The 14,900-nt window shown below is 39.0% G+C and overlaps 1 protein-coding gene and 1 pseudogene across 2 annotated transcripts in view; one reads left to right on the top strand and one right to left on the bottom strand.

Moving 5' to 3' along the window:
• LOC131817377 (zinc finger protein 845-like) overlaps positions 1-14,643 on the top strand; it is a 197,537-nt gene extending 182,894 nt beyond the window's left edge. Inside the window, exon 2 of one of the 2 annotated variants that reach the window (XM_059150663.1) lies at positions 14,024-14,643. In XM_059150663.1, coding sequence (XP_059006646.1) covers positions 14,024-14,643 — 620 coding nt within the window. Of the gene's footprint in view, positions 1-13,940 lie in introns of both variants that reach the window. The other variant, XM_059150662.1, reaches the window with a different exon arrangement.
• LOC131819053 (U4 spliceosomal RNA) lies at positions 13,283-13,434 on the bottom strand (annotated as a pseudogene).
• Positions 14,644-14,900: the final 257 nt, after the last annotated feature.

Genomic DNA, 14,900 nt, shown 5'->3' with positions numbered 1-14,900 from the left:
AGGTCATGATCCTGGGGTCCTAGAATGGAGCCCCGGATCCAGCTCCCTGCAGAGTGGAAAGCCTGCTTCTTCCAATGCCCTTCCTTGTGTTCCCTCTCTCACTGAATCTCTCTTTGTCAAATAAATAAATAAAATATTTTTTAAAAAAAAAGGCATCATCATCAGCAAAAAGATTTATGAATGTCATGTCATTGAAACAGTTTCTTAAATTAGGCAGCATGAAAATTTTCTATTCTATCACTTTTCCTGTGGGTATAAGTATTTTCTAAATATATGGATGTGTACATGACTGTACAATGGTAGATCAGTGTTGGGTGGATCCTTCTTGTTTTCATCATTCTTCTCAGGTTGGGCACCTTCTATGAATACTACTTTAGGGTCTCTCTGTATACTGACCTGAGTGCCATTTTAAATCAACTCTAGGTCAGATAACCTTGGTGAAAGCCTGATCCCTTCCATGTTTCTGGATGTTTGACAAAATATTCCCATAAAATTAGAAGAATAATGTTTTTTTCTCTCTAAGATTATTATTCTTCATTTCACCTTAATTTATGAACAATTGTTAGATGCTCTCTATAAACTAGGAAATGGTGAGAAAAGGATTGTTGTTGACTTTCTTGCTATTCCAGTAGAATCTGTCATTGGTATAAAACCTACTCAGAAACACTTGGGTGGCTCAGTCAGTGAACTGTTTGCCTTTGGCTTGGGTCATGGTGCCAGAGTCCCGAGATGGAGCCCTGTGATGGGGGCCCTGCTCAGTGGGGAGTCTGCTTATCCCTCTCCCTCTGCAACCCTCCCCTTACTGCACCCACCCCAGCTCCTGCTGTTTCTTGCTCTCTTTCTCTCTGTGTTTGAAATTAAATGAAAATCAGTAAAACAAAAGAAAATAAAACAAAAACCAACTGTATCAATTCCAAGTCCTCCAGTAATTCATGCCATGGAGTTCTAGCTCTCATTAAAAAATATATCTCTTGGGTCATGGGCTATTGCCTCCTTAGAAATGCAGACTCCCATCCCATTCCAGTATTTCTGAACAGAATTTACATTTTTTTAAAAGATTTTATGTATTTATTTGACAGAGAGAAATCACAAGTAGATGGAGAGGCAGGGAGAGAGAGAGAGAGGGAAGCAGGCTCCCTGCTAAGCAGAGAGCCCGATGTGGGACTGGATCCCAGGACCCTGAGATCATGACCTGAGCCGAAGGCAGCGGCTTTACCCACTGAGCCACCCAGGCGCCCCCAGAATCTACATTTTTACAAGGTCCTCAATGCACTGACTTAAAATTTGAATTCACAATAGAATTTGATAAGTACATTTGTAACCCAGTAAAACATCCCACCTAAGAAGTAGCCAGAGCTTATACTCTATGATAGAAACACAGTATTCAAAACTGTGTGTTACTTTGTTGAGGACTTCATTTGACAAATTACTTTGGATAAACACACAGTATTTATACTGGTTTTGTGGATCCTATGCCATCCTCTTACCTCAAAGTCACAGAATACATTAGAGACTATTACTGGGTTAAAAATGATCTTCCTGTATAAAGGAGGATGTTCTCTGAAGGCAGAACCAGTTGTCTTCATAAAACTGGACTAACATGAGTTCACTGCTTGGTGAATCACAGATAGAAACTATATTTGGTGGTGTTGTCACAGAATGCAAACTTGATTTGCCTCAAAAAAAGAAAAATCACAGGGAATAACTTGCAACATAGAGACCCCTAGAACAAGGGAGAAGGATTTCCTATTATTTGGGGTTAGGGTGCATATTCAGAAACTGGAGCCTTATCTTCTGTAGAGCTGGGCATTAGGTGGCACAAGAGCCTCAAGAAAACCTTGTCTACATACTTTGTATTTATGTAAATGGACTTTGTGTACCGTCTTCGGTGGAGATTTTCATATTATCATGAGATAAAGGGAACTGTAGATCACTCCAACGTTTACTGCTTGGTCCATCTGCTTAGGTGTATGGGGGTGAAGTTCAAATTGGGCAAGCCCAAGCTCTTCCTCAGGGCTGTAAGTGCCCTTAGTTGGACACTTTCTGTTTTCCTGGGAACAGACTCTGTCCATGGGTGTTTTGAAAAAAATGAAAAGGTGGAAACAAGAGGGTAAGTAAAATGTGGCAGAAAGTTCAGAGGGTAAAAGCAGGACCAAGAAAGTTTGGATCGTGGGTTTAGAGGTGAACATTAACTCCCTCTCTCATCTTAGGGACCGTAGTGAACTGTGTCAATGGCCACTTGGTGACTGTGGTATTTATTGCAGGGACAACTGACATTCATGGATGTGGCCATAGAATTCTCTGAGGAGGAGTGGGGATGCCTGACCCACGCTCAGCGGGAACTGTACAGGGATGTGATGTTGGAGAACTACAGACACTTCTGCTTCCTGGGTGAGGAACACTCCTTCTGGATTTTCCTTCCTGTAAAGACTGTTTTGCTCCTTCCTGTAAAGACTGTTTTTTGGGAGATTCCTGTTTGAATGACTGAATTTCAGATCCAGGCAGAGAGGGGAATAAGTAGGGTTTTGTAGATGGAGAGAAACATCTTTGTGATGCTTCCTTCTCAGCTTTAGCTTTAGCTTTAGCTTCCCTTTCCTCATCACTTCTGTAGATTCCTGGCAGTTCTAAACATTGAGTGGCTTAAGTGGTACTGCCCACATCTTCTACACCAATTCTCATTCATTATTCTATCTACTGCTTGGAAGTGGAGGTCAGGGTGTGAACATTGGCAATCCCTCCATCCTGTTGTAAAGGGGATTTTGAGCAATAGCATTTGGGAAACCATTTCCCAAATTTTCTAGATTTCCATTTCCCATTTTCTAGATTCTACAATGTTCTCTCTTCTCTACTGAGCACAACTGTGACTGGAACCTAGAATCTCCAGCAGTACCTGTTTTCCCTTTTTCTAATGAACAGGTCTCATTGGGTCCAAGCCAGACTTGGTGTCCTGTTTAGAACAGAATAAGTTCTGGGATGTGATAAGAAAGGAGACAGTAACCTTCCATCCAGGTAGGTGAGAAAGAATGAAGCAGATGACAGAGGTGAGATCCAAATGTGAAAGAGGATGGTTGACCTTAAACTGTGTAGCTTCCATGCATTTTCTTGAATGGAAATTAGTTCAAGAAGCCCAGTGTTGTTGGTCTCCCTCTCAGTGAGGGACATATGCTATCCAAGATGATAAAACTCTTACATTCTTGAAGAATTCTCCTTCAGCTCCAGTGATGGTCCATCATATCCACAGGGAGGGTCTTTCTTTGGAGGGGGAGGGCCCCCTAATCTGAGAGTTTCTCCATTGCTGTGAGGGCCCTATGGAAATCACCCTACTTCTGAGGACTTTCATGTTAAGCCCTTTGTAAGTTCTGTTTTGCCTTCTGTGAGATATGTGTCAGGTTAGTGCTGAGCATGTTGGAGTATGTGTGGAAATTCCGGAAACACTGGAGACAGACATACTTTCAGGTTTATGCTTTTGAGTGTTATGGAGGGTTTAATATGAACTATACAAAACTGAGACTCTGTAACTTCATCATATCACAAAGTACCTCCCTAAAATGAGAAAATTCACATCCTATATTTCCCTTCAGAAGTTCACAGTCTGGGTGTTCCATTCCTAAATGGTGAAATAATGTAATGTATCTGTTTGTTTCCTAGAATTCCTACTTAAATAATGCCATAGGGGAGCTAGGATATTTAGAACTCAATTTATAGCCTTTAATGTAGTCTCAGTTGTTACCTTATTTATTAATAATTGCATCATTTAATAATTTCATCTTATATGAAGTTCTTATGTGCTTTTCCATTCTAATTAGTTGTATATGAGATTCAGTTTTGATTTTTTAGATCCAAAGTTCCGACGGTCATGTACATGTACTTTATAAGAGGTGAGGGAGATAATTAGTACAATCCCCATATTTAAGAAAAACTTTTGCTTATAAATGTAATTTTACTTCAGGGAAAAATTAGTCATTGGATTTTTCTTCTGATTTCCTCAGAATATACCTGAATTCATCCAAATACTTAAAAAAAAAAATAAAGTCATTGTCAGTATATTTTCCAAAGTTGGTGTTTATTTAGAAAAGAAAGGATTTTGGTTGCTTGATTCTACAGAATGAATTTTAGCTTTATATTCTACATAAAAGGAGGTGTATATCAACATGATACATTTTTCAATGTCTTTTAAGTGCTTACTAGTAAAATCTTTCATTAGACTTTCTATGGTTGATATTAATGAATATTCATTACAATTTTACTATCAGTGAAGGCATGCCAACAATTCCAATGTTTGTTTTTCATGGGGTCACAGTCTGTGTTTGAAAATACAGTTACACAGTGATTTTCCTTTTAGATAATTCATCTATTTTTTTTATTGAGAATTTTTTATCTTCAATTTTGTCTTATTCTGCTTTTTGCAATTCCATAATAATGTACTTCCTTTTGTCTGGGACTTTCCACAACATAAAGTAGTTGTGCTTTCTTTTTTGCTTGTGTATTTTATTCTAGGGGATGCAAGAGTGGCTTGGTGACTTAAGCATCTGCCTTTGGCTTAGGTCACATTCCTAGGGTTCTGGGATTCTAGATTCTACAATGTTCTCTCTTCTCTACTGAGCACAACTGTGATTGGAAGCTAGAATCTTGGAAGCTAGAGTCCCAAGTTGGTCTCCTTGGTCAGCGGGGAGCCCACTTCTCCCTCTGCCAGCTGCTTCCCCTCTTTGTACACACGTGCTCTCTCTCACAAATAAAAAAAAATAAGTCTTTAAAAAGAGACATTAAATAAGCATTTTAAACTGATATTCTCAATTGCATACAAAATTATTCAACTTATCTCCACCCCTGCACCCACTTTATTACCAGTATCACAAATTCTATCTTTTATATTGTGTACTTTATTACCTGGGTTTATGATTTAAATACTTTGATTTAAAAACATTTTGTAGGGACGTCTGGGTGGCTCAGAGGGTTAAACCTGCCTTCAGGTTAGGTCATCATCTCAGGGTCCTGGGATTGAGTTCCCCATTGGGCTCTCTGCTCAGCAGGGAGCCTGCTTCTCTTCACCCCCTCCCACCCCCTCTTGCCTCTCTGTATACTTGTGATCTCTCTCTGTGTGTCAAATAAATAAAATCTATAAAGAATGCATTTTGTGGCACAAATAAAAACAACTTGTGTTACCTCATTATAACACTGCAGGTTTCTATAATTGTGAAAATATTTATAATTAGCAGAGAGGTTTATATTGTCATATGGTTTTAATTACTGCTTAGAATACTTTCACTTGATCTAGAAGGATTTCCTTTAACATTTCTTGTAGAACAAGACTAGGAGTAAACTTAACAGGGGTTTCTATGTGGGAAAAGTGTTTATTTCTACCTTTATGGAAAACAGTTTTCCCAGATAGAGGATTCTTGGTGGATATTTTGATCTTTCAGTGCTTGAATAAACTGTCCCATGCAGTTCTTCCTACCAGGTCTGCTGTGAATCCCAGTAATAATCTTATGGAGATCTCTTAAATAAGATGAGTTGTTTTTATCACACTGTTTCAAAATTCTCTTTTTTACTGGTGACTTTTCATAGGTTAATTGTAATGTGTCACTGTGTTCATGTCTTGAATTTTATCCTACTTTAATTTTCCTGAGCTTCTTGAATTTGTCTCTTCTTTCCACAAACATGGAAATTATAAGCCCTTAGGTCTTCATATAAACCTTCTGTCCCATTTACTCTCTCCTACATTTGGGGTCCCCGTAACGTGCCTATGAGAGCACTTGTTGGTGTCTCATGAGTTCCTACTCTGCCTTTTTCCACATGTTCCTTTGTTCCTCTCAGCAGATAATTTAAAACCTGGGGTCTTTAGGTTGTCCGCATCTTTCTTCTCTTTAATCAAGTCTGTGACTGACCCCTTTGTGTATTTTTAATTTCAGTGATTGTACATTTCAGCTCCCAGCTTTGGTTGATTGTTGTGTTTTCTGTGTCTTTGGGTTTACATTTCTGTCATGTATAGTTTTACTGATGACATTTAGTTACCCTCCTACTTTTCTTCTTACTCCATGATGATTTTTATGACAGTTATTTGAATTCTTCCTCAGACAGTAAGTACTTCTGTATTAATTCAGGGCCAATTTTAGAGATTTATTTCATTCCTCCAATTAGAACATGTTTTCCTAATTCTTTTGTTTTTTTTTTTTTAATATTTTATTTATTTATTTGTCAGAGAGAGAGAGAGAGAGCGAGAGCGAGCACAGGCAGACAGAATGGCAGGCAGAGGCAGAGGGAGAAGCAGGCCCCCTGTCGAGCAAGGAGCCCAATGCGGGACTCCATCCCAGGATGCTGGGATCATGACCTGAGCGAAAGGCAGCCGCCCAACCAACTGAGCCACCCAGGTGTCCCTGTTTTCCTAATTCTTTGCCTCTGATTCTAAATTAGAATATATTTTTAGAGAAAAAAATAACTAGATTAATTATATTTTAGTCATGGAAAATATAGGCATGTGGGCTGCCAACCTCTCTACAATTGGACATATCTGTGTATCTTTTGTGTCCCCCAAACTGAAAAACATACCTACTTTTGGATGGAAATATTCTATTTTTTTTTTCAAAGATTTTATTTATTTGTTAGAGAGAGAGCACAAGCACAGGCAGACAGAGTGGCAGGCTAGAGGCAGAGGGAGAAGCAGGCTCCCTGCCGAGCAAGGAGCCCGATGTGGGACTCGATCCCAGGACGCTGGGATCATGACCTGAGTCAAAGGCAGCCGCTTAACCAACTGAGCCACCCAGGCATCCCGGAAATATTCTATTTTTGACCAGAACCCTTACCTAGAACATTAACAGTCCATTATTTCATACTTTGCCGGGGTAAATGGTGTATATTGTGTTTCTATAATGAAGGAAACTTGAGAAAATAAAACATTAAAACAGTCATAATGAAGGGAAAGTGAATTTACAGTAGTGCACTGTATTTGTCAAAAAAAGAAAATTGGGGGGTTCCTGGGTGGCTCAGTGGGTTGAGCCTCTGCCTTTTTTTCAGGTCATGATCCCAGGGTCCTGGGATCGAACCCCGCATCATTTTCTCTGCTCAGCAGGGACCCTGCTTCCCCCCCACCCTCTGCCTGCCTCTCTGCCTACTTGTGATCTCTGTCAAATAAATAAATAAATTCTAAAAAGAAAAAAAGAAAGAAAGAAAGAGAATTGAGGGGCAAGTGGGTGGCTCAGTCAGTTGAGTGTCTGCCTTTGGTTCAGGTCATGATCCTGGGGTGCTGAGGTTAAGCCATGTATTGGGCTCTCTGCTCAGTGGGAAGCCTGCTTCTCCCCCTCCCTCTGTCTGCAGCTCCCCCTACTTGTGTTCCCTGTTTCTCCCTCTTTGTCACCAGCAAATAGAGGTGACTATTTCTGCTTCAAACAGCCCACCCAGTTTTTAGGTTAGATGTCCCTATGTTGTTTCAAAGCCCATGCTCTCCTTATACTCCTGACCTGAGTGAAAAGTGGGTTTTTATCAGTTGTAGAAGCTGGTAAAATTAATTTGAGTACCCCGTTATGCTTACATTTAAAATTGAATCAATTGAAGGATAGGGACACCTGGGTGATTTAGTTAAGCATCTGCCTTTACTTAGAACAGGCTGGTCCTGGGAAGGAGCTCCATAACTGGCTCCCTGCTCAGCCAGATATGTCTCTCTCCCTCTGCCTTCTGTTCCCCGTGATTGTACACACACACTGTACATAAAATAAGTGAGTTAAATCTTTAAAAAAAAGAAGGATAATAACTCATTATTCAGTATGTGTCATCTTCTGGTCAGCTATACCATGAAAAGGCTCCTGTGTACTTGTAGGAAAGAAGACACATATTTTGTGTTATGTACACAGTGAGTAGGTAGATGCTCAGGTCTTATAAAATAGCTCAGATACACTAGATATACTCTGGTTTTTCCATTTCTTCTCTCTAGTGTTGTTTATCCTAAGGCATTGCACTTATTCTTGCCCTTTCTTTGCCCCAGGATACCTGCCTCACCACTAGGCATCAATCCTTGTTCCTTACAGCAAAGGAGGCTGTCAATCTGATAGGATTCAGGAAATTTGATCTGAATTCTTTCTGTTTTCCTTCAGGGAACACCATTTTCCCCCAAGGTAGTACTCTCACAATGCCATTGAACCCTACTATTCTATGGGCCAGGGTAATATATAAATGTCACACACATGGATGTAGATATTTGAGAACGTCTCTTGAACTTCACCACAGCATCTGGCGCAAAGGCGATCAAACTTTGTCCTGAAACTAGCTGTTTCTTTCTTTTTTTTTTTTTTTAAGATTTGTAAAAAGATTTAATTAATTTATTTGACAGAGAGAGAGATATCACAAGTAGGCAGAGCAGCAGGCAGAGAGAGAGGGAGAAGCAGGCTCCCTGCTGAGCAGAGAGCTCGACATGGGACTTGGTCCAAGGACCTTGAAATCATGACCTAAGCTGGAGGAAGAGCCTTAACCCACTGAGCCACCCAGGTGCCCCAAAACTAGTTGTTTCAAAAAGGCCCTAGAATTAACAGTATCCTTAATCTTAATGCCCAGGGATTTTATGCTATATGTAAATGCATAGCTGATTAACAGCTACTTAGACCTGCAATTATGTATGTTCTTAAAAGAAAATTGATTAAAGATTTAGAGTAAAAATGTTATATCCAATCTCTTTAAAATTTTTAACCTATATTAATGTCTTGTATACATTTCTTGACTTATATGAAAAATATTTAAATAATTTCCAATACATTTTTTTTAGGAGTTATGTACTTAATTTAGAGAAAGTACAAAGGAGTGTGGCAGGGTGGGGCAGACTGAGAGGGAGAGAGAATCTCAAGCCAACATCCTGCTGAGCTCAAAGTCCGACCCAGGGCTCCATAATATGACGTTGAGATTAGGACCTGATCTGAAACAAAGAGTTCATTGCTTAACCGATTAGCACCCAGGAGCTACACTTTATTATTATTATTTTTTTAATATTTAATATTTATTTTAGAGAGAGGGAGAGAGTTAGTAGGGTAAAGGGCAGAGAGAAAGGGATTTCTGAAGCTGACTCCCTGCTAAGTAGAGAGCCCAATGCAGGGCTCCACCCCAGGACCCTGAGATCATGACCTGAGTCATAACCACTTAACCAACTAAGCCACCGAGGTACCCCTGTTCCAAATCACTTAAATTTGGATTGCTTTCATTCAAGAACATGAACTAAAGTGCATCTAGGGTCATCTCAGGAAGCTCAAGGAAGTATATTTGAGGTGGGAGCTCAAGGAAGGTATAGAGGGAAGAGAGAGATGAAAGAAGTGAAGACTCTGTCAGAGTCAGATACATTAATGAATAAAGAAAATGTGTGTTGTATATTTTGTGTGTCTTTGTGTCCCAACACTAACATGACCAGAGGCATAGAGGGTTTGCAAGAGTGACTTATCTATAGATAACTCAGGGATGACCTGTGACTTAGTTCCTGTAGAGGCGTCCATTTTAGCCTGTGTTAGAATCCACTGGAACACTTGGAAATCTTGGATTGTTGTGCCTATCCCCATATTACCATATCAGTAATTCTTAATTTTCTTGTCCTCTAATTTGTCATTTCAACTTTCATGGTTAGTGTTTTTTATTGTTCTTCAGAACTTTTTCTTACACCAAGACCACAGAGATAGAATCCTTTTAGTTTCTGTAAACACATCCTTATCCTTAAAATTTCAATCAGAAATGTATTAAAAAATCAATGTATTGTGGGATTTCTGTAGTAACCGAAGTTTTCTATTCTTTTTTTATCCCCCAACATAGCTAACAAGTTGAAATGTATTCTGAAAATGTTATGCTTTCTTTTTATTTGCTTACAGAAGTCATTTCTTGATATGGATTCACATTGCCACAGTCTTGGAGTCAATATCTCTGTGATTTGTCTCCATCTTTTCCTGCCTCTAGTCCTGCTTAGCAATCACACAGGACCACACAACCCGTGTCAGTTGGGATGTCATAAACCTTCCATGGGCCACTCTACTCAGATGAATGATTATTCCTCTTCCCACAGTAGTGTGGCCTCTGGGCTTGGCAATAGCAACAGTCTTCATGTCACAGGCTGTAGCTGGAATCCTGGCAACCTGATGGGCGTTTTATTATTATGTCTTTATTTCACTGGGTGTAGGTGAATTATACAGATTTATTGCCAAACACATGAGTATAGGCAATAGGTTTGTCTGGGATAGAGCCAAGAGGGCACTGTGGTGCCTCTGGAGAGAAGGGAGGCAGACAACCTGGGAGCAGACAACATGGAAACAACCATCTGAAGGATGGCACAGAGTAGAAGACTATTCAGTAGTCTAGAAGCCCTATACTGAGACAAAACTTGCAGTGAGATGCGTTTTCAAGAACACAGAAGTTGGATGGCACCATCTCCCTCTCCCGCTCTATAGCATAAACATAGAACCCCACTCAGCAGGGACACTGGTTGTCTGCTTTTCTTGCACCAAGCCCTACTTCCCTGTGTTCTGGTGGGGCTGCCCTTCTTGGTGAGGCTTGCCTGAGGACCAGCAAGGTGGGCCCCTGCCCACACCACATCTGTGGAGCAGGGAGTTCTGTAGGGCCTCAGCTCTGAAGGAGTTGATGTCAGGTCTCCTATCACAGGTAGACCAGAGCTCACCTAGTCACACTGAGGCTAGGTTCCAAAGATTTCCCACAGCAAGCAAGGAGAGCCTCTGCAGACCACTGGCCTGAAGGATAGAAGAGGGCACATCAGTGGCTTTTCCAAATACAGAAGAAGGCAGAGACTTAGACAAAATACCAAGATGAAAAAAATTATCTTACGTGAAATGAGATATGGTCATAGCTAGAGATTTAAGGGAAATATAGATGAGTACCTTGCTTGGTGGAGAATTTAAGGAAATAATCTTAGGGATATTCCCAGAGATGAGAAAAGAATAATGAGAACCTTAACATAGAGAGGAGAAAAAAAAAAAAAAAAAGGTGCATGTGAATATCTCACTCCATTAAATATCTGACTCTTTGTTTTGGTTCAGGTAGTGATTTCAGGATCCTGGGATCTAGTCCCAAGTCAAGTTCCTCATTCACTGTGGTGTCTGCTTGGTATTCTCCCTTCCTCTCCCCTCGTGTAGCTCCTACTCATGCTCTCTCTTTCTCTCTCTCTCTGTCTCAAATAAATGAATCTTTTAAAAAAATCAAAGAGATTAACAATGCAATCAGTTTGGAAACAGACTTGATGCAATGAATAGGAGGCAGGAAGAAATAGAGGAACAACTTTCTGACCTAGAGGACAATGAATGAATGAATGAATGAATGAATGAAAAATAATGAATCTGAATCAAAGAGAGATATATCATCTCTCTCAAGATTTCATTTAGGGAACAGAGTGACTCCATCAAATATAGTATCATTCCCAGGTCTTGGGCTTTTCTGTGCTGAGACAGTTTTGTTTCCAAATTAAATGTTATTCTGGTCTAAGAAGATTCCCAGTTTCCTTTGTATAAGGTTGATAATTCAGTCTTAGTAACTCGTGCATTTTTATGAGTTATCTGGGTATTTTTTTTTTTCTAAGTTACCTGATTAGTATGTAATTGTTGACCTAATTAAAGCATTGCCAGTTTTGTTTATTATTTTGGTTAAAAAAGGGCATTACACACCTGAACCAAAGAATACATTATATGTTAATAAAAAAGAAATAATTAAAAAAAACAACAACAGAAAAAAAACCATAAAAAATTTAAAAAGCATTACATTCAATGTATTGTTATTGTTTATTCTGATCTATTATATTTATTTCACATTTTTGTTATTTTCTTTCTCTACTAAATTTCAGTAGTTCTTTTTCTGAAAGGAAAACTTATTTTCATTATTTTTCCCCTTATATTATTTTATTATTTTATTTTATATTTTTAAATACTTTGTTTATTTATTTGACAGAGATCCCAAGAAGACAGAGACAGGCAGAGAGAGAGGGGGAAGCAGGCTCCCTGTTGAGCAGAGCCTGATGTGGGGCTTGATCCCAGAACCCTGAGATCATGACCTGAGCTGAAAGCAGAGGCTAAAACCACTAAGCCACCCAGGCACCCCAGTTTTTCCCTTCTTTTAGTAGGAAAGTTGGTTATTCCAACTTTTTTCTTTTCTCTCTTTTCTTTCTTTTTTTTTTTTTTTAAGATTTATTTATTTTTATGACAGACAGAGATCACAAGCAGGCAGAGAGGCAGGCAGAGAGAGAGGGGGAAGCAGGCTCCCTGCTGAACAGAGAGCCTGATATGGGGCTCGATCCCAGGACCTTGCGATCATGACGCAAGCCAAAGGCAGAGGCTTCAACACACTGAGCCACCCAGGCGCCCTAACACAGGCAGTTTTATTGAGTATTTTTAATCATGACATGTCCAATATGCTCATACTTGTGTTCTGTCTCAATTAATATGATCATGCCTTTTTTGATCTTCATTCTGTTATTGTGAAGTTTCAATTTATAGCTTTCCATACTTCAACACCCTTAATTCCAGCGAGATTTTTCACTTATGTTGCCAAATGGTAAAATCTGCTTTTGACTTAGTTTGTTCTATTTTATTGTGGACTTTGCATGAATATTCCTCACAGGTAGTAGCTGATTTCTTTGATCTTCACTCCTTGGAAATGTTTGAGGAGATTTGAAGTCCTTTGTCCTGAAGTGTCTGTTTGAATTCTCCAGTGAATTCTTCTAGCACAGGACTTTTCCTTGTTGGGAGTTTCTTCACTACTCTTTCAGTCTGCTTAGTAGTTGTTGATAAGTTTTAATTTTAAAATATTTCTTCATTATTGTTATACTTTTTTTGAAATTTCTGTTGATTTTTGGTATCACTTTCTTAGTACGTGATTATACATTGTCTCCTTTTATAATTACTTTTATTTCTATGGTATTAGTTCTACTGTGTCTGCTTTTACTTCATTTCTCCTTTTACATGGTCTTTTCTCATTCATTTGCTCTAGATTTAGTTCATGGGCTGTCAATTTTGTTGATCTTTTCTGACAACCAACTCTTCCTATTGTGGATATGTTCCTATTTTTACTGTATTCTATTGGGTTAATTTCAGTTTTATGTTTAAGAATCCATCCTTCCACAATTTTATTCTCATATGACACTTTTGCTGATTATTTGAGATATAGGAAAATGATGTGTGCTACAAGATGACAATACCACAGAATTATCTATTAGGATATGTGGTCTGTAGGTTGTGTGCAAAGTTCTATATCCATGGAGGAATGAAGTCCTCATGATTCCTTCTCAGCCATCTTCCTGACATTCTTTGATTGACTTGAAGCTTGTGTATTAGAAGACATTCGTATATTCATCTGAATGCGATAAGTAGAATGACTTTACTTTTCTCTTATTTGATATCTTTCAGAAAAGTTTTCAATTAGCAATAATTGTGCCTCAGATAAACCTCACTGGCTATCATACTGCCAGTGTGCAAAGCTTCTCTTATTTGATATCTTTCAGCTGTATCTTCACATGACACTCAAAGCTGCCTGCAGAAACCAAGCATAGAAGCTTCTTTCCAAAACGTGTCAATGGGTAGATACGAAAATAGTGCTGCTGAAAACGTATACTTATTGACATACTGGGACAATGATGGGGATAGTGAAGGGGATCAAAGATACCATGAAGGACATAGCCATTTGGAGACAACTGCACTTGATAAGAATCAAAATGACCAGAATAGCGAAGGATATAAAATATCACTAAAAACCTTACATTTTAAGTCAACTCTTTCTGCAAAGCAGTGTGTTTCTGTCAGTAAAAGCTCCAATCAAATATTTGAGCATACATACAGAGAGAAACCTTTCCAATGTAAAGAATGTAGCAAAACCTTTAAATTCAGCTCAACCCTATTTCAGCATCACAGAAATCATACAGTAGAGAAACCATACAAATGTGAGGAATTTAGTAAAACCTTTAAGGACTGTTTATCACTAACTGGACTCAGGCAAATCCATCCTGGAGATAAACTCTACAAATGTAAAGAATGTGGCAAAGATTTTAAATTTTACTCAGCACTTACTCGACATCACAAAATTCATACTGGAGAGAAACCTTACAAGTGTAAAGAATGTGGCAAGGCCTTTAACCAGCACTCAGCCCTTATTCAACATCACAGAATTCATACTGGAGAGAAACCTTACCAATGTCCAGAATGTGGCAAGGCCTTTAACCAGCACTCAGCCCTTACTCAACATCACAGAATTCACAGTGGAGAGAAACCTTACAAATGTCCAGAATGTGACAAGGCCTTTAAGAGGAAATCAAACCTTACTCAACATCACAGAATTCATACTGGTGAGAAACCATACCAATGTCCAGAATGTGGCAAGGCCTTTCACCAGCACTCACACGTGACTCAACATCACAGAATTCACAGTGGAGAGAAACCTTACAAATGTCCAGAATGTGACAAGGCCTTTAAGAGGAAATCAAACCTTACTCAACATCACAGAATTCATACTGGCGAGAAACCATACCAATGTCCAGAATGTGGCAAGGCCTTTAACCAGCACTCACACGTGACTCAACATCACAGAATTCACAGTGGAGAGAAACCTTACAAATGTCCAGAATGTGGCAAGGCCTTTAAGAGGCAATCAAACCTTACTCGACATCACAGGATTCATACTGGAGAGAAACCTTAGAATTGTAAATAATGTGGCAAGACCTTTAGATTGTTCTCAACACTTACTCATCACAGAATTCATCACAGAATTGCATATAAATGTAAAGAAATTGGAAAGACTTTTCAACAGCACTTACACCTTAGTAACCATAATAGAATTCATACTGGATAGAAATCTTACAAATATAAAGAATGTGGTAAAAAATGCTTAAGGACAGCTCTACCATACACTACATCAGAGATTTCATATTGGAGAGTAACTATGCAAATATAAAG

The sequence above is a fragment of the Mustela lutreola genome, chromosome 16, assembly GCF_030435805.1.
Source record: "Mustela lutreola isolate mMusLut2 chromosome 16, mMusLut2.pri, whole genome shotgun sequence".
NCBI classification, from domain to species: domain Eukaryota; kingdom Metazoa; phylum Chordata; class Mammalia; order Carnivora; family Mustelidae; genus Mustela; species Mustela lutreola.
This window is presented reverse-complemented; position numbering and strand designations above follow the sequence as displayed.